Below are 24,737 nucleotides of genomic sequence, written 5' to 3'. Positions count from 1 at the left end.
AACTCCTTGAAGTTGGCGGAACTGCCAGAAAGCCAGTAAAGAAATAATTATGAACTGCTGCTATAAAGAAGAAAATTGCTGTGGTGGGCACTCGATCATAAGGGATGGACAACAGATGAATGGAGAATGTTATATTTTCAGATGAGGTGCATTTTGAAATACATGGGTACAGATCAATGGTAGTGAGATAGAGCAGAGGCAAACTTAGGAATTGACACATTCAACAAGTGCCAAAACACCCACCTAAGAACATGTTTTGGGGTAGTTTTACTGCTAAAAGCCCTGGATGGCTTGTTATTGTTGAGGGAACAATGAACAGTGACAAATACAAGGCATTCCTGGCAACTAATTTGCTTCCCATTGTGGATAGAGACCATCCTGATGGAGAAGGCATTTTCACGCAGGATTTTGTTCCCTGCCACACTTCCAGAAAAGTACTGACATTCTTTGAACAGTGGGCTAAGCATTGAAAATTGGCCTGGAAAGTCTCCTGACCTCAACCCAATTGAGAATCTATGAGTAATAACCAAACACAGGATCGCAAAACAGAACTGTTCAACTATGGAGAAGCTGATTGCTGCTGTTATTAGGACCTAATACTATGTTGAAGAACTTGCCACATTGTGTTCAACATTAGTTGATACTATGCCAAAACATGTAGTAATGCTTATAAAAGCAAAGGGTATTCATATCTCTTAAGTGAATTATCTGTCATATCATTGGCATGTATTTTTCAAATAACAGTAATTTTCAAAATAAGTCTTATTTCATTACTGTCCCAATTAATATGCACACTACTGTAATATGCACACTATCACAAATGCAGAGGACATGAAGAAAGAGAGATAAAAACACTTTTCTTGACAGCATGGTAAGAAAAAATAGTGAATGTACATGCCATTGTGCTAGGCTTGCAATAAACAGAAAAGAAAAGCCCGTATCTGAGCAGTATACATGTACATCAAGGAAAGGAAGTAGAATTAGATTCCCATTCAGCTTTAAACTTGATGGAAGGCTGGAAGGTTTGTCATATTCTGCTGGACTCTCCTGTTTATCAACGAGCACGCAGAATTTACCTCCAACGTCATCACTTCTCTAACGCTGATGGCCCCACCTTTGACACAGACTCCCTCTTTGACTTTTTGACAGCAACTGATTTATTACACAACCTTTGATAATACTTCTTTCAGTATTCCTCATAGCCCTTTCTGACTTTACCTTTGTTGTCCTCTCTACCCTTACTTATCCCTAGATCTTTCATCACTCCTTGCCCTGCAGCACTGTATGACCCTAGTGGGTTTAGCACTTCTTTTTTATTATAATAATTACATTGTCAAATGGTCCAAACTTGAGAACACTCGTGATGTAACTCGATCCTATCTTTCTCCTCTAGCTCATCTCCTTTTCCATTTTTCCTTTTTCTTTCTTTTCTTTGTTTTCCTTTCTTCTGCCTAGGATGCTCATTCTTCAGTTTTTTTTCCCTGTGTTTTTGGTCCTACCCCTTTTGGACCCTTAGCTCTCCTGCAGTGCTCATGTTTCTTGTCCTTTGACTGACTCCACTACTACTACTACCACCACCATCACCATTCCTTCTACTTTTGCCACTACATTTACATTTGCCACCCTTCACCCTCCCCTTTCTATCACTTGTCCCACTAAAACTACTCTCCCTACTTTCTGCTACCACTACTACTTTCACTACAAGTCATACCCCTACTGCTTTTCCCTCCCTTTTTGCCAACCCTGTTAGCTCATTCATATATAGTGGCTCCCCCCTCTCTTTTTGTTAGTGTAACTTTGTAAATGGTCCAAGTCAGACTGAAACGTCGTCGTAAGCCTCTCTCTTCTATTTGCGGGTTATTTATGTATTACTAAACCATGCTGTGCTATAACAGGTCATTACTTAGACCACTACCATGCTGCACTATAACAAGTCAGTACTGTGACCACTACCATGCTGCACTATAACAGGTCAGTACTATGACCACTCCCATTCACTATAACAGGTCAGTACTGTGATCATTACCATCCTCCCCTTGACAATACTGTGACTACTACCATGCTGCACCATGATAATACTGTGACCACTACCATGCTGAACCATGGCAGTACTGTGATCATTACCATGCTGCCCTTGACAGTACTATGACTGCTACCATGTTGCATGATGACAGTACTGTGATCATTACCATGCTGCACCATGACAGTACTGTGACCACTACCATGACTACTGTAATAATTACCCTGCTGCACCATGACAGTACTGTGACCACTACCATGACTACTGTAATAATTACCCTGCTGCACCATGACAGTACTGTGACCACTACCATGCTATACCATGACAGCACTGTGACCACTACCATGCTGCACCATGACAGTACTGTGACCACTATCATGCTGCACCATGACAGTACTGTGACAACTACCATGACTGTACTGTAATCATTACCCTGCTGCACCATGACAGTACTGTGACCACTACCAAGCTGCACCATGACAGTACTGTGACCACTACCATGACTGTACTGTAATCATTACCCTGCTGCACCATGACATTACTGTGACCACTACCATGCTGCACCATGACAGTACTGTGACCACTATCATGCTGCACCATGACAGTAATGTGACCACTACCATGCTACACCGTGACAGTACTGTGACCACTATCATGCTGCACCATGACAGTACTGTGACCACTACCATGATTGTACTGTAATTATTACCCTGCTGCACCATGACATTACTGTGACCACTACCATGCTGCACCATGACAGTACTGTGACTACTACCATGCTGCACCATGACAGTACTGTGACCACTACCATGCTGCACCATGACAGTACTGTGACCACTGCCATGCTGCACCATGACAGTACTGTGACCACTACCATGCTGCACCATGACAGTACTGTGACCACTGCCATGCTGCACCATGACAGTACTGTGACCACTACCATGCTGCACTATGACAGTACTGTGACCACTACCATGCTGCACCATGACAGTACTGTGACCACTGCCATGCTGCACCATGACAGTACTGTGACCACTACCATGCTGCACCATGACAGTACTGTGACCACTACCATGCTGCACCATGACAGTACTGTGACCACTATCATGCTGCACCATGACAGTACTTTGACCACTGCCATGCTGCACCATGACAGTACTGTGACCACTGCCATGCTGCACCATGACAGTACTGTGACCACTATCATGCTGCACCATGACAGTACTGTGACCACTACCATGCTACACCATGACAGTACTGTAACCACTATCATGCTGCACCATGACAGTACTGTGACCACTACCATGACTGTACTGTAATTATTACCCTGCTGCACCATGACAGTACTGTGACTACTACCATGCTGCACCATGACAGTACTGTGACTACTACCATGCTGCACCATGACAGTACTGTGACCACTACCATGCTGCACCATGACAGTACTGTGACCACTGCCATGCTGCACCATGACAGTACTGTGACCACTACCATGCTGCACCATGACAGTACTGTGACCACTACCATGCTGCACCATGACAGTACTATGACCACTACCATGCTGCACCATGACAGTACTGTGACTACTACCATGCTGCACCATGACAGTACTGTGACCACTACCATGCTGCACCATGACAGTACTGTGACCACTGCCATGCTGCACCATGACAGTACTGTGACCACTGCCATGCACCATGACAGTACTGTGACCACTACCATGCTGCACCAAGACAGTACTGTGACCACTGCCATGCTGCACCATGACAGTACTGTGACCACTACCATGTTGCACCATGACAGTACTGTGACTACCATGCTGCACCATGACAGTACTGTGACCACTACCATGCTGCACCATGACAGTACTGTGACCACTATCATGCTGCACCATGACAGTACTTTGACCACTGCCATGCTGCACCATGACTACTGTGACCACTGCCATGCTGCACCATGACAGTACTGTGACCACTATCATGCTGCACCATGACAGTACTGTGACCACTATCGTGCTGCACCATGGCAATACTGTGACCACTACCAAGCTGCACCATGACAGTACTGTGACCACTACCAAGCTGCACCATGACAATACTGTGACCACTACCAAGCTGCACCATGACAGTACTGTGACCACTGCCATGCTGCACCATGACAGTACTGTGACCACTATCATGCTGCACCATGACAATACTGTGACCACTACCAAGCTGCACCATGACAGTACTGTGACCACTACCAAGCTGCACCATGACAATACTGTGACCACTACCAAGCTGCTCCATGACGGTACTGTGACCACTGCCATGCTGCACCACCATGACCATGATACTGTGACCACTACCAATGCTGCACCATGACATGTACTGTGACCACTATCATGCTGCAATGCCATGCTGCACCATGACATGTACTGTGACCACTATCATGCTACTGTGACCACTACCAAGCTGCATGACAACCATGACAGTACTGTGACCACTACCAAGCTGCACCATGACAGTACTGTGACCACTACCAAGCTGCACCATGACAATACTGTGACCACTACCAAGCTGCTCCATGACGGTACTGTGACCACTGCCATGCTGCACCATGACAGTACTGTGACCACTACCATGCTGCACCATGACAGTACTGTGACCACTACCATGCTGCACCATGACTACTGTGACCACTATCATGCTGCACCATGACAGTACTTTGACCACTGCCATGCTACACCATGACAGTACTGTGACCACTGCCATGCTGCACCATGACAGTACTGTGACCACTATCATGCTGCACCATGACAGTACTGTGACCACTATCATGCTGCACCATGACAATACTGTGACCACTACCAAGCTGCACCATGAGAGAACTGTGACCACTACCAAGCTGCACCATGACAATACTGTGACCACTACCAAGCTGCACAATGACAGTACTGTGACCACTATCGTGCTGCACCATGACAGTACTGTGACCACTATCATGCTGCACCATGACAATACTGTGACCACTACCAAGCTGCACCATGACAGTACTGTGACCACTACCAAGCTGCACCATGACAGTACTGTGACCACTACCAAGCTCTACCATGACAATACTATGACCACTACCAAGCTGCACCATGACAATACTGTGACCACTACCAAGCTGCACCATGACAGTACTGTGACCACTACCATGCTGCACCATGACAGTACTGTGACCACTACCATGCTGCACCATGACAGTACTGTGACCACTACCATGCTACACCATGACAGTACTGTAACCACTATCATGCTGCACCATGACAGTACTGTGACCACTACCAAGCTGCACCATGACAATACTGTGACCACTACCAAGCTGCACCATGACAGTACTGTGACCACTACCAAGCTGCACCATGACAATACTGTGACCACTACCAAGCTGCACCATGACAGTACTGTGACCACTACCAAGCTCTACCATGACAATACTGTGACCACTACCATGCTACACCATGACAGTACTGTAACCACTATCATGCTGCACCATGACAGTACTGTGACCACTACCATGACTGTACTGTAATTATTACCCTGCTGCACCATGACATTACTATGACCACTACCATGCTGCACCATGACAGTACTGTGACTACTACCATGCTGCACCATGACAGTACTGTGACCACTACCATGCTGCACCATGACAGTACCTTGACCACTGCCATGCTGCACCATGACAGTACTGTGACCACTGCCATGCTGCACCATGACAGTACTGTGACCACTACCATGCTGCACCATGACAGTACTGTGACCACTGCATCAATAAGACATTGTCTGTAAAGGCTGTTGATAGCCTCCTCTTGTGTATGTTCCGGCTCCCTTCCCTTAGCACTTCTGTGTGACTAGTTAATGGTCCAAGTTGGACTGAAACAGTCGTATGTTTCATTCTCCTATGTTTGGGCTATCTGTATTATTTCAGTCATGGCATTGTGCCTTTTTATTCTTATTGTTGACATTCTTAAGATGGATTGTCTAGGAAAATTGCAATTTAGTCATGAGATGTCCATTTAGCATCTTGAACCAAATTCTATTTTGGTATTTAAAGGTCAAGTGCTAAACCATATATAAAGACACTTCACAAAGCTCATAAGTTATGAGAGCACTTTGTAGAAGACCTTCAGTCAAGATGCTGGATAATGAAGTGCATTAACTGGGATTCTTGTAAACTTCACCTTTGTATTATCTTGACAGACTCTTTGTTGAGGTTCCTAAAAGTCATTCTTGTATTTACTTGGTTTGTGTTTAAACTCATTATGTATACATATTACAACCCAGGAGTCCAAATGGCCTGTTATCCTGGGTGTAAAGGGAGCAAAATAAACACAGCAGAAAACTTTTGACTTATATTATCCTTCACCAATTTAGAACAGAAGTATGTACACTATATACACTATGTACAGCGATAGGTATTAGTGCACTCCACAGTAAGCAAGGCAGAATAGAAGCCACTAGAGAGCAGACCATGCTTCAACCAGCTCTAGAATGGGAATGACAAGGGCAGACAGGAGAGTGGTACCCACATAACCTCTGCGATTGCCAAAACCATCTTCTTATTGGCTGGAACCTGGTTACTGGTTGAACGATGGGGTCCCATCGTCAACCCTCAGTCACCTGGTTCGCTGGTTGGGGGAGATAGCCTGTAAATGAGGGTGTGTACATGCGCCGAATGAAGGTTACGTACTCTTTGCATGCCACACCCCCACCCCGAGAAGGCTCAGGATTAGGCTGCCACCTCCCAGTGGTAACCGTGCCGCCATGGCACAAAATATTGGGACCGCCTTTCCTCTCAACCATCCAACTCTTAGATAGAGCTGAGCTTTTCTCATGACAAAAAGCCAAACCCTAAACTCAGAGCAAGACAGCAGACAGTCGGGCTAACATAGGTCCAAGATACAGGTGGACGGTAGCCCGCATCCCCTCACTAAAAAAAAAACCACACCAGGGGATAAAAAAAAAGAGCTTGGAAGGGGTTACCACAAGTAACCTAACACATCCTAACCTAATATATAATTAAATATTGTTAGACTCTAGATAAAGAGTCTGCTAACACATTGTCTTTGCCGGCAATATGTTTAATTCTGAGAGAGTAGGGTTGCGGTCTGAGCATCCACCTCATGAGCCTTGTGTTGTGGTTCTTCATGGCTTGGAGATATACTAGAGGATTGTGATCACTGTAGACAGTGACCACCTGCGATGTCTGGCCCACATAAACATCGAAGTGCTCCAAAGCCAGTACGAGCACAAGGGCTTCTTTTTCAATAGTAGAGTAAGCCCTCTGATGCGGCTGGAATTTGGCAGAGAAGAAGGCTGCAACTCCTCGTTCCCATTTTGCAATAGTACTGCCCCAACCCCAGACTCACAAGCATCAATCTTTAATGAGAAAGGTTTGGAGAAGTCTGGTGACAAAAGAATGGGTGCAGTGCACAATAATATTTTTGCTTTCTTAAAAGCATCCTGAGCAACTGAAGTCCAAATAAAGGGAACTTTGTGACTGGTAAGAGAGGTAAGAGGGGCTACAATATCTTAAAATTTTTTACAGAATCTTCTATAAAATCCTATCATGCCTAGGAAACGTTGAAGAGATTTCCTATCATGAGGAACTGGATAATCTTTAATGGCCAGAACTTTAGCAAGTTTAGGAGCAACTTTACCACTACCTACTTTATGGCCTAGAAAAGTGACAGTGGCCTGGCCAAAGGAAGATTTAGATAAATTAACAGTTAAATGGGAACTCTGAAAGGTCTCAAAAAGAGCCTTAAGTCTAAATAGGTGTTGATCCCAAGTATCAGACACCACAACAATATCATCCAGGTACGCTGCCGTGCCTTCAAGTCCTTTAATAGCCTGATGGATAAGTTTCTGGAATTAAGAGGGGGAGTTTTTCATTCCAAAGGGGGTAACTGTATATTGATAATGACCTCCTGGAATTACGAGGGCAGAGATTTCCTTCGCCTTATCCGTCAAAGGTACCTGATAGTAACCTTTAAGGAGATCTAACTTGGACACAAAAGTAGCCTTACCCACAAAGTCGATTACGTCATCCAGATGAGGAAGAGGGTAAGCATCCATGATTGTTACCTCATTCACCTTACGGTAGTCTGTACACATACAAAACCCTCCATCAGCTTTTTTAACAAGAATGCATGGTGACGCCCATGGACTAGACGACTCCTCCACTAACCCATGCTCTAACAGAAATTCTACTTCCTGCTGAAGTAGCCTCTGCTTTTCAGGATTAGCTCTGTAGGGGGAGAGTTTAATAGGTTTAGAGTTTCCCACATCTACATCGTGATAACCTAACGTACAGTTTTTCGGCACATCCAAAAAAATATCAGGGTATGACTCTAGAAGCGCAGTTAAACTTGTTGCTTGAGTTTCAGATAGTCTTTCCATTAAAGGGCTAGGGTCCTTGAGGACAGAGTTTGGAAGTTTAACATTAACTTCATGAATAGAGTGCAAAGAGTCAGAGTCGTCCTCAGAGGTAGAGGACAGAGTCATTACTGGGACTTTATCTGGTGTATGAAAAGATTTTAACTGATTAATGTGGCAAGTTTTAGTTTTTGAGGTCTTATCAAGGGGAGCTACCACATAATTTACTTCAGATAATTTACTTACAATTTGCATAGGTCCCGTAAATCTAGCTTTCAAGGTGTGGCCAGGTATGGGTTCCTGCACCAACACCTTGTCTCCTGGATGGAAGGAGCAGAATTGTGCATTTCTGTCATACCTCTGTTTCATCTTATTTTGAGCTGCCTTTAGGTTAGCCTTGGCTAACTGACGTGCCACCTGCAACCTTGAAGACGGGTTGTAGAGTGTTGAGCTAACGTCTTCTCCCATCCATCCTTCTTTGAGCACCCGAAGAGGACCTCGTACGTTGTGCCCAAAGATCAGCTCAAACGGACTATACCCGGTAGACTCTTGCACCGTTTCTTGCACTGAGAACAGCAACAAAGGTAGTGATTCATCCCAGTCTGTAGGAAAATGCATGCAAAAAGTTATCATGGTTTTTAACGTCTAATGGAATCTTTCCAAGGCGTCTTGGGACTGAGGATGATAGGAAGTGGATAAGTTGTGGACTATCCCTAACCTAGTTAATGCTTCCCTAAATGCTTTGGCAGTGAAGTTAGTTCCTTGATCACTTTGAATAGTTTTAGGAATGCCAAAAAAAGAAATAAATCTAGTCAAAGCTTTAAGAATTGCTTTAGTATTAATACTGCACATGGGAATTGCTTCAGGGTATCTAGTTACTCTATCCATAATGGTAAATAAATACTGATTTCCCGACTTTGACCTAGGTAGTGGACCTACACAATCTATAATTAAATCTGCAAAAGGTTCTCCATCAGCAGGTATAGGTTGAAGAGGTGCAGGTTTAATGGAATGCCCAGGTTTCCCTACTTGCTGACATTCTCGGCAAAACCAGATATGATTCTTCACATCCTGCTTTAATTTTGGCCAATAAAATTCTTTTGTAATTCTATATAATGTTTTGGTAATTCCTAGGTGACCTCCTAATGAAGTATTATGAGCTATATTCAATATTTGAGGTCTAAACTTTGTTGGAAAACCACTAACCTGTCAGACAATTGCCGACCCTCTATCTCCTTACCAGTCTCAGTACAGAACAAATAGTCGTTTTTAAGTTTATACTTGACCGGATGATCCAAAGAGGATTTACCCATGGCTGCCTGAAAAGCGAAATTTAAAGAAGGGTCCTTTCATTGTTCCTCCCAGGACAGTCCCTCAGGCATGGAAACAGAGATATCTGGCAATCCTGCAACCTGGAAATAGGAAGGCTTGATCGGGGTCTGTTCACTTGGTCTACGAGGCCCTGGCCAGTTTTCCTCATAAAACAAAGTGGCTATTCCGAGATCAGAGTCGTCCAAGGATAGGTCAACATTTTCGCCAGACAACCCTTGGGATGTTGCCTGAGTTATGGCCAACACCGGAGAAGAATTAATCATTATGGGTTCAGGACACACACTAGCAGTGGTAATGTTATTACCCAGTAATAACATGGCATCTTTCATGGGGAATCCTTCGGATACACCCACAGTCAAGTATCCAGTGTAATATTTGCACTGTACATAAATTTTATGCAAAGGGACAGAATATATAGCTCCTTCAAATGCTTCCAACAAAACGGAGGAATTTAAAGAGGTATTTTTTGAAAGGGGTAATATTCCTTCTCTTATAAGTGAGCAATATGCTCCAGTATCTCTAAAGGTTTTGACTTAAGTTGTTTTGGAGTTTTCCTGAAGGGAAATAAGACTCTGACAGTAGTAAGGGGCCATCCCTTTTTCTACTTCTTTCAGGGACATGTTACTAGGGATATTAGAGATTTTCCCAATGGGTTGGGGTTTTTGGGGGCAGATGGGACGGATGTGACCTATTTGGTTACAGACGTAGCAGACGACAGGCTTGCCCTTTACTCCCTGCTGACGTTGCAACTGGTGTCGCTCTGGCTGATGTCTCTCTGGATACTGTTGTCGAGTTGCACCATGATGAGGGGTTTGTCTCTCACCAAGTGGACCATAAGTTGAGAAGCGAGGCTCACCAGGTGACTTAGTTGGCTGATGTAGACGTTCTTCTTCCGGCTGGCACTTCATCCTCCAAGGTTGACGATCTCTGCTCATGCCAGGCTGTTGTAAAGAGAGACGGGACCGCTCGGACAAGGAGCAGTTAGTTTCAAAGGTATCAGCCAACCTGGCTGCCTCCAATGCAGTGGTTAAGTCACAATCCTGCAGAAAGATTCGAACCTCTGGTCCCACAGATTCCAGCAGGTTGTCAACCAGAATAAGCTGCACAAGATCATCAAAGATAGCAACACCACTTGCTTTATACCAGCTGGTAAAAGCTTTGGTCTGCTGTCGCACAAAATCAAGCAGGGATTGACCAACCTGTCGTCTACCTAGCTTGAAAAGCTTCCAATACTTAGCTGGGATACAAGTATATGCTCCCAACACTGTGGTCTTCACTTCATAATCAGAAAAATCAGTGTCATTTAACACTGGCGTAAATTCCTGTGCCTTACCAAACAATGCTGTGTGAACCAACGATGCCCAACGCTGTTCCGGCCACCTCAAGGCTCGAGCCTGATTTTCGAAGCTTTCGAAAAATTGTTCTGGTTCGGCCTCATTGAAGCGGGGAACAAGCTGTACTGCTTTCTGTAAACTAAAATCATTTACAAGATGCGAAAACTGCCTTCTTTCTTTTTCCCTATCAAATTCTTTTGCAAATGCTCTCTGTTCCCTAGTCTGCTTGCTCAAGATTGATTTTTGCCAGCTCAAGTGCCAACGCCGCTGATTCACCTTGAGACAACCCTGCTGCACTAGACTGACGGTTTTGCTCCGTTGATGTATCATCTTCCTCTTGTGAGAACATAGTTTTATTCCTAGGTCCCGTAGAGGGAGGAGTCTGATGTGCCATCTCTTCTTCTCGAAGTTTGTTGGTGATCAGTGAATGCAGTTGCGCAGCTGTGAGAGTGCATTCGTAATGAATGCCAATGGAACGAGCAATTTGCCAACAACGCTGTAGGGACAATTTAGGTAGGTTAAACAAAGTACAGTGGACCCCCGCTTAACGATCACCTCCCAATGCGACCAATTATGTAAGTGTATTTATGTAAGTGTGTTTGTACGTGTATGTTTGGAGGTCTGAAATGGACTAATCTACTTCACAATATTCCTTATGGGAACAAATTCGGTCAGTACTGGCACCTGAACATACTTCTGGAATGAAAAAATATCGTTAACCGGGGGTCCAATGTATATGCCGACACCAGACATCTGACTTGTCTAGGTGGCATACCCCAGTGTATAAGTTATTTGCTATGCACAGTACGATTGCAGAATACCCCAACGTAACACGTTATTTGCAGAACATGCTTAGCTATGCACAGTACGATTTGCAGAATACGCATACAAGGTGGATACACAATAGCAAAGCTGACTGCAAAATCTTCACACCGAACAAGCTAGTAGCGAGCTGTTAAACGATCACACAATAGTAAGGCTGACCATAGCAAAGCAACTGACACGCAAAGTTTGTAAAGCGTTGGCAAAGCTAATGCAATGCCGGACAGCAAGCTGCACACTGTTCCACAAGATTGACCGTAGCAAAGTGAACACACTGAACAAGCTAGTAGCGAGCTGTTGAACGATCACACAATAGCAAGGCAACTGACACACAAAGTTTGTAAAGCGTTGGCAAAGCTAATGCAATGCCAGACAGCAAGCTACACAATGTTTCTGCTTCCAGCTTCACCCTAGGCTCAACCCTTTCTCTAAGTCCAGCTCCAGCTCCTGGACAGGCTACCCATACTACCACCCAGGAGTCCAAATGGCCTGTTATCCTGGGTGTAAAGGGAGCAAAATAAACACAGCAGAAAACTTTTGACTTATATTATCCTTCACCAATTTAGAACAGAAGTATGTACACTATATATGCTATGTACAGTGATAGGTATTAGTGCACTCCACGGTAAGCAAGGCAGAATAGAAGCCACTAGAGAGCAGACCGTGCTTCAACCAGCTCTAGAATGGGAATGACAAGGCAGACAGGAGAGTGGTACCCACATAACCTCTGCGATTGCCAAAACCATCTTCTTATTGGCTGGTTCGCTGGTTGGGGGAGATAGCCTGTAAATGAGGGTGTGTACATGCGCCGAATAAAGGTTACGTACTCTTTGCATGTCACAATACACATTAGTCTACATGGAAGAACAGGTGTTTGTTTAAAGGTGCATGAAAAAACATTTTGTAAATCTTGTAAAAACAAGATTTACAAAATGCACTGAGGTTTGTGTTCAATTATCAAGAGTTATTTAATGTACTAGTACAATACAACCTCTCCTCACTTAACAACGGAGTTCCGTTCCTAATACCACATCGGAAAATGAATTCATCGCTAAGTGAGGAGCATACTGTATTGGTAGTGGGTTTGTGTGGGCCATCTTTGATATTGTTTAAATGTTATCATTGCACCATTTATAACATTTCTGGTATATTCTTAAATATTTATACAGTAGTGTACTGTATATTGTAATAAACATAATAGAGGAAATCAGCTCTAATAAACAGTATTTAGGTATGTATACTGGTCAGAGAGCCCGTCGTAAGTCCAGGTTGTCAGTAAATGAGTACATCGCTAAGTGGGGAGAGGCTGTACATGTAATTAATGTATGAACACATTGCATGAAACACAACTGAATGCAATTTTTTTTTTTTTGTCCTAGAAGTTAGTCAGTGACATTATGAAAACATTTTTCACATCATAATGTGTGGCAGTAGAGGTAAGAGTTAAGCTCGTTAAAGTTTTCCACTCACCACTGACACACGTTTCAGAATGTGAGTAATACTGGTGTTACACTTCGTGGTTCAGACACAGACACCAGCAAGCATGGGCGCTCCACTGATGATGCTGCTCCACACAAACATCACCAGGTTTGATACTCCACTTAAATGTTCTCTTCACTCCTCTTTTCCAGTACCCCCCAGGCACTGTATAAAACCTAACCTAACTTTCCTATCTTACCTATAAGTATAATTATAATAATTATATTATCATATACTGTAATTATTATTATAATAATTACAGTGGAACCTCTACTTGCGAGTTTAATCCATTCCATGACCTTGCTCGCAACTGGATTTGCTCATTTGCAGAGTCAATTTTCCTCATTTAAATTAATTGAAATGCAATTAATCCGTTCCATTGGAATTCTGTACTTCAATAATTTTGCTAATATCAACTCTACGGCTTATTTATCTATCTCACTTCATCTACTATGACATAATAAACAATATAAATAACATACAAACCTGATATATACTCGAAAATTAATAAAATATGTCATTTATGTGGTGGTATGGGCAGTGTCAGCGGTGGACGAGAGTTTGTCTGGAGACTGGGCAAAATACTACTTCATGAGTAATTTAGCTAATATCATCTATACGGCTTATTTATCGATCGCAGTTAATCTAATATGACATAACAAACAATATAAATAACATAGAAACATGATATATACTCTAGAGTGAATAAAATGTCATTCATGTAGTGGTATGGGCAGTGTCAGCAGTGGACGAGAGAGTGGAGACCGGGCAAAATACTTCATGAATAATTTCGCTAATATCATCTAGATGGCTTATTTATATATCACAGTTCATCTAATATGACATAACAAACAATATGAACATAGAAGCATGATATATACTCTAGAATGAATAAAATATGTCATTCATTAGTGGTATGGGCGGTGTCGGCAGTGGACGAGAGTTTGTCTGGAGACCGATGAAAATACTTCATGAATAATTTTGCTAATATCATCTATATGGCTTATTTATATATCACAGTTCATCTAATATGACATAACAAACAATAAAAATAACATAGAAACATGATATATACTCTAGAATGAATAAAATGTCATTATGTAACAGGTGGAGGCAGCCACAACCGCTCCCTCTTTGTTTTGGTAAACACTGTCATCTAGTGACGGCCTTTTGAAGCCGTCTGTTATAATTGTTATGTGTAGTACATAAATTTTTTTTTTTCTTATTTGCTGGTATTCTCCCGGCCCGGGTCTTTTCCAAGTAGTGGTGACCCGGCCTTGGCTCCCTATCTGGGGAGTGTCTCGAGACGTAAGTCTCCGATGGGAGGAGGTACAAGTACCCCCTCAACTTTGGGACCAACTGTCCCCAGGCCTAGCCACGTCCCCGCCCTCACAGGGCTCATAGGGAGAAGCTAGGCCATCTACCCCGCCTCAAAAGGACTCGTGGGGATGGCAGTCTTATGAGCTGCAGGTGGCAACAAGCTCAGGCCTATCTGTACATTATTATTATATATGTATTATTATTATATGTATTATTATTATTATATTATTATTATTATTGTATTGTATTATTATACTATTATTATTATATGTATTATTATACATATTATTATTATATGTATTATTTTTTTATTTTATTATCACACCGGCCGATTCCCACCAAGGCAGGGTGGCCCGAAAAAGAAAAACTTTCACCATCATTCACTCCATCACTGTCTTGCCAGAAGGGTGCTTCACACTACAGTTTTTAAACTGCAACATTAACACCTCTCCTTCAGAGTGCAGGCACTGTACTTCCCATCTCCAGGACTCAAGTCCGGCCTGCCGGTTTCCCTGAATCCCTTCATAAATGTTACTTTGCTCACACTCCAACAGCACGTCAAGTATTAAAAACCATTTGTCTCCATTCACTCCTATCAAACACGCTCAAGCATGCCTGCTGGAAGTCCAAGCCCCTCGCACACAAAACCTCCTTTACCCCCTCCCTCCAACCCTTCCTAGGCCGACCCCTACCCCGCCTTCCTTCCACTACAGACTGATACACTCTTGAAGTCATTCTGTTTCGCTCCATTCTCTCTACATGTCCGAACCACCTCAACAACCCTTCCTCAGCCCTCTGGACAACAGTTTTGGTAATCCCGCACCTCCTCCTAACTTCCAAACTACGAATTCTCTGCATTATATTCACACCACACATTGCCCTCAGACATGACATCTCCACTGCCTCCAGCCTTCTCCTCGCTGCAACATTCATCACCCACGCTTCACACCCATATAAGAGCGTTGGTAAAACTATACTCTCATACATTCCCCTCTTTGCCTCCAAGGACAAAGTTCTTTGTCTCCACAGACTCCTAAGTGCACCACTCACTCTTTTTCCCTCATCAATTCTATGATTCACCTCATCTTTCATAGACCCATCCGCTGACACGTCCACTCCCAAATATCTGAATATGTTCACCTCCTCCATACTCTCTCCCTCCAATCTGATATTCAATCTTTCATCACCTAATCTTTTTGTTATCCTCATAACCTTACTCTTTCCTGTATTCACCTTTAATTTTCTTCTTTTGCACACCCTACCAAATTCATCCACCAATCTCTGCAACTTCTCTTCAGAATCTCCCAAGAGCACAGTGTCATCAGCAAAGAGCAGCTGTGACAACTCCCACTTTGTGTGTGATTCTTTATCTTTTAACTCCACGCCTCTTGCCAAGACCCTCGCATTTACTTCTCTTACAACCCCATCTATAAATATATTAAACAACCACGGTGACATCACACATCCTTGTCTAAGGCCTACTTTTACTGGGAAAAAATTTCCCTCTTTCCTACATACTCTAACTTGAGCCTCACTATCCTCGTAAAAACTCTTCACTGCTTTCAGTAACCTACCTCCTACACCATACACTTGCAACATCTGCCACATTGCCCCCCTATCCACCCTGTCATACGCCTTTTCCAAATCCATAAATGCCACAAAGACCTCTTTAGCCTTATCTAAATACTGTTCACTTATATGTTTCACTGTAAACACCTGGTCCACACACCCCCTACCTTTCCTAAAGCCTCCTTGTTCATCTGCTATCCTATTCTCCGTCTTACTCTTAATTCTTTCAATTATAACTCTACCATACACTTTACCAGGTACACTCAACAGACTTATCCCCCTATAATTTTTGCACTCTCTTTTATCCCCTTTGCCTTTATACAAAGGAACTATGCATGCTCTCTGCCAATCCCTAGGTACCTTACCCTCTTCCATACATTTATTAAATAATTGCACCAACCACTCCAAAACTATATCCCCACCTGCTTTTAACATTTCTATCTTTATCCCATCAATCCCGGCTGCCTTACCCCCTTTCATTTTACCTACTGCCTCACGAACTTCCCCCACACTCACAACTGGCTCTTCCTCACTCCTACAAGATGTTATTCCTCCTTGCCCTATACACGAAATCACAGCTTCCCTATCTTCATCAACATTTAACAATTCCTCAAAATATTCCTTCCATCTTCCCAATACCTCTAACTCTCCATTTAATAACTCTCCTCTCCTATTTTTAACTGACAAATCCATTTGTTCTCTAGGCTTTCTTAACTTGTTAATCTCACTCCAAAACTTTTTCTTATTTTCAACAAAATTTGTTGATAACATCTCACCCACTCTCTCATTTGCTCTCTTTTTACATTGCTTCACCACTCTCTTAACTTCTCTCTTTTTCTCCATATACTCTTCCCTCCTTGCATCACTTCTACTTTTTAAAAACTTCTCATATGCTAACTTTTTCTCCCTTACTACTCTCTTTACATCATCATTCCACCAATCGCTCCTCTTCCCTCCTGCACCCACTTTCCTGTAACCACAAACTTCTGCTGAACACTCTAACACTACATTTTTAAACCTACCCCATACCTCTTCGACCCCATTGCCTATGCTCTCATTAGCCCATCTATCCTCCAATAGCTGTTTATATCTTACCCTAACTGCCTCCTCTTTTAGTTTATAAACCTTCACCTCTCTCTTCCCTGATGCTTCTATTCTCCTTGTATCCCATCTACCTTTTACTCTCAGTGTAGCTACAACTAGAAAGTGATCTGATATATCTGTGGCCCCTCTATAAACATGTACATCCTGAAGTCTACTCAACAGTCTTTTATCTACCAATACATAATCCAACAAACTACTGTCATTTCGCCCTACATCATATCGTGTATACTTATTTATCCTCTTTTTCTTAAAATATGTATTACCTATAACTAAACCCCTTTCTATACAAAGTTCAATCAAAGGGCTCCCATTATCATTTACACCTGGCACCCCAAACTTACCTACCACACCCTCTCTAAAAGTTTCTCCTACTTTAGCATTCAAGTCCCCTACCACAATTACTCTCTCACTTGGTTCAAAGGCTCCTATACATTCACTTAACATCTCCCAAAATCTCTCTCTCTCCTCTGCATTCCTCTCTTCTCCAGGTGCATACACGCTTATTATGACCCACTTCTCGCATCCAACCTTTACTTTCATCCACATAATTCTTGAATTTACACATTCATATTCTCTTTTCTCCTTCCATAACTGATCATTTAACATTACTGCTACCCCTTCCTTTGCTCTAACTCTCTCAGATACTCCAGATTTAATCCCATTTATTTCCCCCCACTGAAACTCTCCTACCCCCTTCAGCTTTGTTTCGCTTAGGGCCAGGACATCCAACTTCTTTTCATTCATAACATCAGCAATCATCTGTTTCTTGTCATCCGCACTACATCCACGCACATTTAAGCAACCCAGTTTTATAAAGTTTTTCTTCTTCTCTTTTTTAGTAATTGTATACAGGAGAAGGGGTTACTAGCCCATTGCTCCCGGCATTTTAGTCGCCTCATACGACACGCATGGCTTACGGAGGAAAGATTCTTTTCCACTTCCCCATGGACAATAGAAGAAATAAAAAAGAACAAGAGCTATTTAGAAAAAGGAGAAAAACCTAGATGTATGTATATATATATATATGCATGTGCGTGTCTGTGAAGTGTGACCAAAGTGTAAGTAGGAGTAGCAAGATATCCCTGTTATCTTAGCGTGTTTATGAGACAGAAAAAGAAACCAGCAATCCTACCATCATGCAAAACAGTTACAGGTTTTTGTTTCACAGTCATCTGGCAGGACGGTAGTACTTCCCTGTTATGCAATATTGTAATAATTGTATAAATATCATCACCACATTTGTGAATGTATATTAGACCCACCAGCTGGCGTGTATTAGACGTGTGAGGTCGTTTGTTTACTCTTGAACATCGGCAAAAATTTAACATTTCCGCCACTTTGAGCTCAGTTTCAAGCCATTTCCAGTGCTAACACCAATCAAAATTATCTCTATTTCTGTAATATGTCTTCCATTCTATCAAATGAGACCAAGAAATCACAAATACAACTATAAAAAACATACGAAAAAACACTGCAAAGTCGCTGTTTTAATCGAAAATCATGGTCTCAGTTTTTTTCCTCTCATTATACACAGTGTGCTGCAGGATTTGTTTTATGTGGTGCACACATACCACATAGATGTATTCTCTCATATCTAGGCCCAAATTTACCACTCACAGCTCATCAGAATGAGCTGAGCTCATGGCATAGATCTACGGTTTGGACCCTGAACGTAAAGCCGTAGATCTACGGGACGGACCCTGAAAGGGTTAAAGAATACCTATAGTTTTACATACAGAAAACAATGAGAAAGAAATATAAAGCAGTAATTTTAATAATAGATGAACATTACATACCTTTATTGAAGACTCTTTTTGGCATATTTTTTACAAGATCCACATGCAACTGCCTTGCCTTATCATAAATTATCGCCTCCACTGCACTATCTCCCACTAACTGTTTTTCAATGATCCACACCAACAACAACTTCTCAACATCTTCGATTCTTTGTCATCACTACCACCCTCTACCACCATCACTACCACCCTCTACCACCATCACTACACTACCACCCTCTACCACCATCACTACTACTACCACCCTCTACCACCATCACTACCACTACCACCCTCTATGACCATCACTACCACTACCACCATCACTACCACTACCACCATCTACCACCATCACTACCACTACCACCCTTACCACTATCACTACCACCATCACTACCACTACCACCCTCTACTGCCATCACTACCACCCTCTACCACCATCACTACCACTACCATCACTAGCACTCTCACTACTACCCTCTACCATCATTACCACCATCACTACCACCCTCTACCACCATCTACCACCATCACAACCACCATCACTACCACCCTCTGCCACAACCACTACCACCCTCTACCACCATCACAACCACCCTCTACCACCATCATAACCACCCTCTACTGCCATCACAACCACTGTCAACCACCATCACAACCACCCTCTACCACCATCACAACCACCCTCTACCAACATCACTACCACCCTCTACCACCATCACAACCACCCTCTACCTTTGTAGAGAGTGGTAGTGATATTTCTCCACAAAGCTTTGCAACTCATTCTGCAAGTTCTTTCTTGAATTATATCATGTTCCTCACCTTCTTTACTTTCTTTGGCCCCATGGTGGCTTATTTCACAGTTGCAATCAACAAAAAAGCACCAGAAACAATGGATGAAGCCGCAAGGTATTCCTAATCCAATGAGAGAGACGCACAGACTGAGTGTGATACGCATGAGGAAGAGCGTCGCCAGTCAGGGGTGACGCGTCTCGTACAACCTATTTCTGAGAGCATGCCTGGAGTATACCTGGAGAGAGTTCTGGGGGTCAACACCCCCATGGCCCAGTCTGTGACCAGGCCTCATGGTGGATCAGGGCCTGATCAACCAGGCTGTTACTGCTGGCCACACTCAATCCAATGTTTGAACCACAGCCTGGCTGGTCAGGTACTGACTTTAGGTGCCTGTCCAGTGCCTGCTTGAAGACAGCCAGGAGTCTATTAGTAATCCCCCTTATGTATGCTGGGAGGCAGTTGAACAGTCTTAGGCCCTTGACACTTATTGTGTTGCCTCTTATCGTGTTAGTGGCACCCCTGCTTTTCACTGGGGGGGATGTTGCATTATCTGCCGAGTCCTTTGCTTTCGTAGGGAGTGATTTTCGTGTACAAGTTTGGTACTAAACCCTCTAGGATTTTCTAAGTGTATACAATCATGTATCTCTCCTGCCTGCATTCTAGGGAGTACAGGTTTAGGAACTTCAAGCATTCCCAGTAACTGAGGTGTTTTACCCCAGTTATGCAGGCCTTGAAGGTTCTCTGTACATATTCTAGGTCAGCAATTTCACCTGCCTTGAAAGGTGCTGTTAGTGTGCAGCAGTATTTCAGCCTCAGCCTAGATAGAACAGGTGACCTGAAGAGTGTCATCTTGGGCTTGGCATCCCTGGTTTTGAAGGTTCTCATTATCCATCCTGTAATTTTTCTAGCAGCTGTGATTGATACAATGTTATGGTCCTTGAAGGTGAGATCCTTTGACATGATCACTCTCAGGTCTTTGACATTAGTTTTTCGCTCTATTGTGTGGTTGGAATTTGTTTTATACTCCTATGAAGTTTTAATTTCCTCACGTTTTCCCATATTGGAATAATTGAAATTTTTCATCATTGAACTTCATACTGTTTTCTGCAGCCCGTTTAAAGATTTGGTTGATGTCCGCCTGGAGTCATGTAGTATCTTCAATGGAGGACACTGTCATGCAGATTCGGGTTTCATCTGCAAAAGAAAATATGGCGCTATGGCTTATATCCCTGTCTATGTCCGATATGAGGATGAGGAACAAGATGTAACTTGTGGAACAGAGCTTTTCACCGTAGCGTCCTCAGACTTTACTCTTTTGACTACTACTACTCTTTGTGTTCTATTTATTAGGAAATTATAGATCCATCTAACAACTTTTCCTGTTATTCCTTTATCACACATTTTATGTGCTATTACACCATGGTCACGATTGTCTAAGGCTTTTGCAAAGTCTGTGTATATTACATCTGCATTCTGTTTTTCTTCTAGAGCACCCAGGACCTTATCGTAGTGGTCCAGTAGTTGGGACAGATAGGAGTGACCTGCTCTAAACCCATGCTGCCCTGGGTATCTAGATGGGTGGTGATTTTGCTTCTTAGAACTCTTTCAAAGATTTTTACGATATGGGACTTTAGCGCCATCGGTCTGTGGAGTGGGGCTATGTCTGTTGTTTTTAGTGACTGGGATGACCCCAGTATCTATGCTCCCTCTCCATAGGATGTTAAAAGCATGTGATAGGGGTTTTTTGTAGTTCTTGATGAACACGGAGTTCCATGAGTCTGAGCCTGGGACATAGTGCATGGGAACGTCATTTATCGCCTTTTTGAAGTCATTTGGTGTTAGGGTAATATCAGATAGGTGTGTGTCTACCAGATTTTGTCTCTCTCATAAAAAACTCATTTAGGTCTTCGACTCTTGGTCTGGTTAGAGGCTCCTGAAAAACTGAGTCATATTGGGGCTTGAGTAGCTCACTCGTTTCCTTGCTGTCATCTGTGTAGGGCCCATCCCTTTTAAGTAGGGACCCAATACTGAGCGTTGTTCTCGACTTTGATTTGGCATAAGAAAAGAAATACTTTGGGTTTCTTTCAAATTCATTTATGGCTTTTAGTTCTTCCTGTGTTTCTTGACTCCTGTAAGATTCCTTTAGCTTTAGCTCGATGTTTGCTATTTCTCTGACCAGTGTCTCTCTACGTATTGCAGATATATTGGCCTCTTGTAGCTGCTCTGTTATTCTTTGTTTTTGCCTGTATAGAGAGTGCCTTTCTCTTTCTAGTTTACATATTCTCCTCCTTTTCCTTAAGGGAATATGCCCTGAGCATACCTGATATCCAGTGCTCGATTTCCAAATTGGCCGCTTCCGCGACGGCCTATAACCTAGGTTCCACTCTATGTACTTACAATTTACTCAGTTCATTCATGAAAAATCATAATAAGAGAATATAACTGTCTAGTTTAACAGAGTGAGCACAACCAATTATTTAGGTATACAATACAAAATATAACAGGATAGTATACATATGCCTATCTAACAATAGAATGAGATAGTATATGCATATCTAATAAAGATATTCCGCGGCAGCGGCAACAGGAACCTTGTCCTCTATTTTCACTTCTACCTGAGGTTCCCAGCAGCCCAGTGATGACCTAATCAAGACCTACATAACACTAACATGTGTGGATACCCAGAATGATATAAAGCAACTGCAGAAATCACCCAAAAGTTCACAAATTACCAACTAATAGGACTCGTACTACCACCTCCTACCCCGCTGCCACTGAAGTGATACTCCACAACATTCACCCATCACCCATCGCCTACTATTTACCCAAAGCCACAGCCAATGGACAAGGGTTAGAGCAATAAAAGAAGATCCAGTAACCAGCTAAGGACTCCTAACATCAAAGGTGAGAGCAGTAATAACACGAGGAAAACTTGTGGTGCTGCCAGCCAGGACACAACCCTCATCACCCACCGGCACCACCACAACACACGACAGACAACAACAAACATGGCCGCCGCCACAGTCCAAGATAACTCCTTCCCAGTATTTGATGTCAAGAAGATCACCGACCCAGAAATAGCTAAACTCCTTACGATTCAGAACCAAACAATCACCAAACTAACTCAAGAAATGCAGGAACTAAAAGCTAGCAATGCAGATTACCTCAACAAGATCACTGCTCTTGAACATAAACTAGACACTCTAGAACAGCAAAGCAACACCCACACCCAGTCCCTAGACACCATCAACACTCTAAAAGACCAAGTCACCCTACTTACTACCAACATTACAGAGGAAAGATCAAGAGTGGACCAACAACTTGCCAATGTCATAACCAACTTCCAAGACCATAATGACCAACAGCAGCTACCTGACGCTGTTGTAGTTAGCAGCAAACATCTCCCAGCCACAGTCACCCAAGAGACCTGCATGGAGACCACCTTACAGCTTATCAAGGATCACCTTCGCCTTAACATATGTAGTGATGACCTAAAAGATTGCAAACTGATGGGCTACCAAGCAGGTAAAAAAACAGTGCTGTTAAAATTCCAAACTAGCCTACAAAGAAACAACCTACTAAAAACATCTATTTCTATGAAATCTGATGTTTACGTCAATGAGTGCCTTACCAAAACAAGACAAAACCTTCTTTATCGGCTAAGAAAATTATGCTATGCCCAAAAAATCCACCAGTGCTTTGTGAGGGATGGAAAAATCGCAGTTAGGAAACAGCCCACTGGGAAGAGATACTTCATCTCTAGAGAACACGACCTTAAAACATTCCTAAGTGAGGCTGGACTAACAGAATCAGAGTAAAGTGCAGATAATACCCATAGTCCACAGTTAGTGTTATATTGTCATAAATTTGTGCCCCCCTAAAATTCTAATACCCCAACTACTTTTGATTGTCATTGTTGTATTCAACGACCATTCTACCTCATAGTCTTAATTGTGTTTAATATCTACAGAATCTATCTCCTTTTTTACAACTTACCACATCACTGTTCTATCTTATTTTAGTATAAACTAACCATAACTTGTCTTCAATAATTCTACCTCGCTTTAAGAAATACTCAATTGCCCAATTTTATTCTAAATCCCTATTATTGCCCAATTTTGCTTTAAAATATATTGATCAAATTTATTGTAAACTTCTTTTATTGAACATTTCTATTCAATACTTTTTTAAACTAGTATTTTCAACTACAACTTTTATATTATCCTGTCTACCATCTTACTAGCATATTATAACCAAGTCATTGCCATTTTTATTTTTATCATTTTTTTATTATTCTTTTGCTGCCTTAACTTGTGTATTTTATCCTGTCAATTTAAATCTAGTTATACTCTAATTCTTGTAAACAACTTACATAAGACCTTAGTGCAATCACAATTGAGAGTCTTGTGCCTTTTTTATATTATTAGATTAAACACAGTTATACTATAGCTCATTCTAGCTCAATATATAGTCAATACCAAATTCACTATATTAGACCATAGTGCAATTACTAGTGAGAGACTGGTGCTATTTTTAATTTGTATTTTTATATTATTAGATTAAACTCAGTTGTACCATAGCTCATTCTAGCTCAATATATAGTCAATACCAAATTCACTATATTAGACCATAGTGCAATTACTAGTGAGAGATTAGTGCTATTTTTAATTTGTATTTTTATATTAGATTAAACCTAGTTGTACTATAGCTCATTCTATCTCAAAACATAGACTCCACAAAAGTCATTATATTAGACCTTAGTGCAATTACAAGTGAGAGT

The 24,737-nt window shown here is 42.3% G+C and overlaps 1 protein-coding gene across 4 annotated transcripts in view; it reads left to right on the top strand.

Annotated features, from left to right (window-relative positions):
* The window catches only part of LOC128684335 (uncharacterized), a 149,303-nt gene that overhangs the window by 66,035 nt on the left and 58,531 nt on the right, over positions 1-24,737 (top strand). For 3 of the 4 annotated variants that reach the window (XM_070089297.1, XM_070089307.1, XM_070089292.1), the window contains one exon: positions 13,404-13,502. The exons of the other annotated variant lie outside the window; for it this stretch is intronic. In XM_070089297.1, the coding sequence (XP_069945398.1) occupies positions 13,404-13,502 (99 nt within the window). The remainder of the gene's footprint in view (positions 1-13,403; positions 13,503-24,737) is intronic. 4 annotated transcript variants of the gene reach the window in all.

This window comes from Cherax quadricarinatus, chromosome 2 (assembly GCF_038502225.1).
Source record: "Cherax quadricarinatus isolate ZL_2023a chromosome 2, ASM3850222v1, whole genome shotgun sequence".
NCBI lineage: Eukaryota > Metazoa > Arthropoda > Malacostraca > Decapoda > Parastacidae > Cherax > Cherax quadricarinatus.
This window is presented reverse-complemented; position numbering and strand designations above follow the sequence as displayed.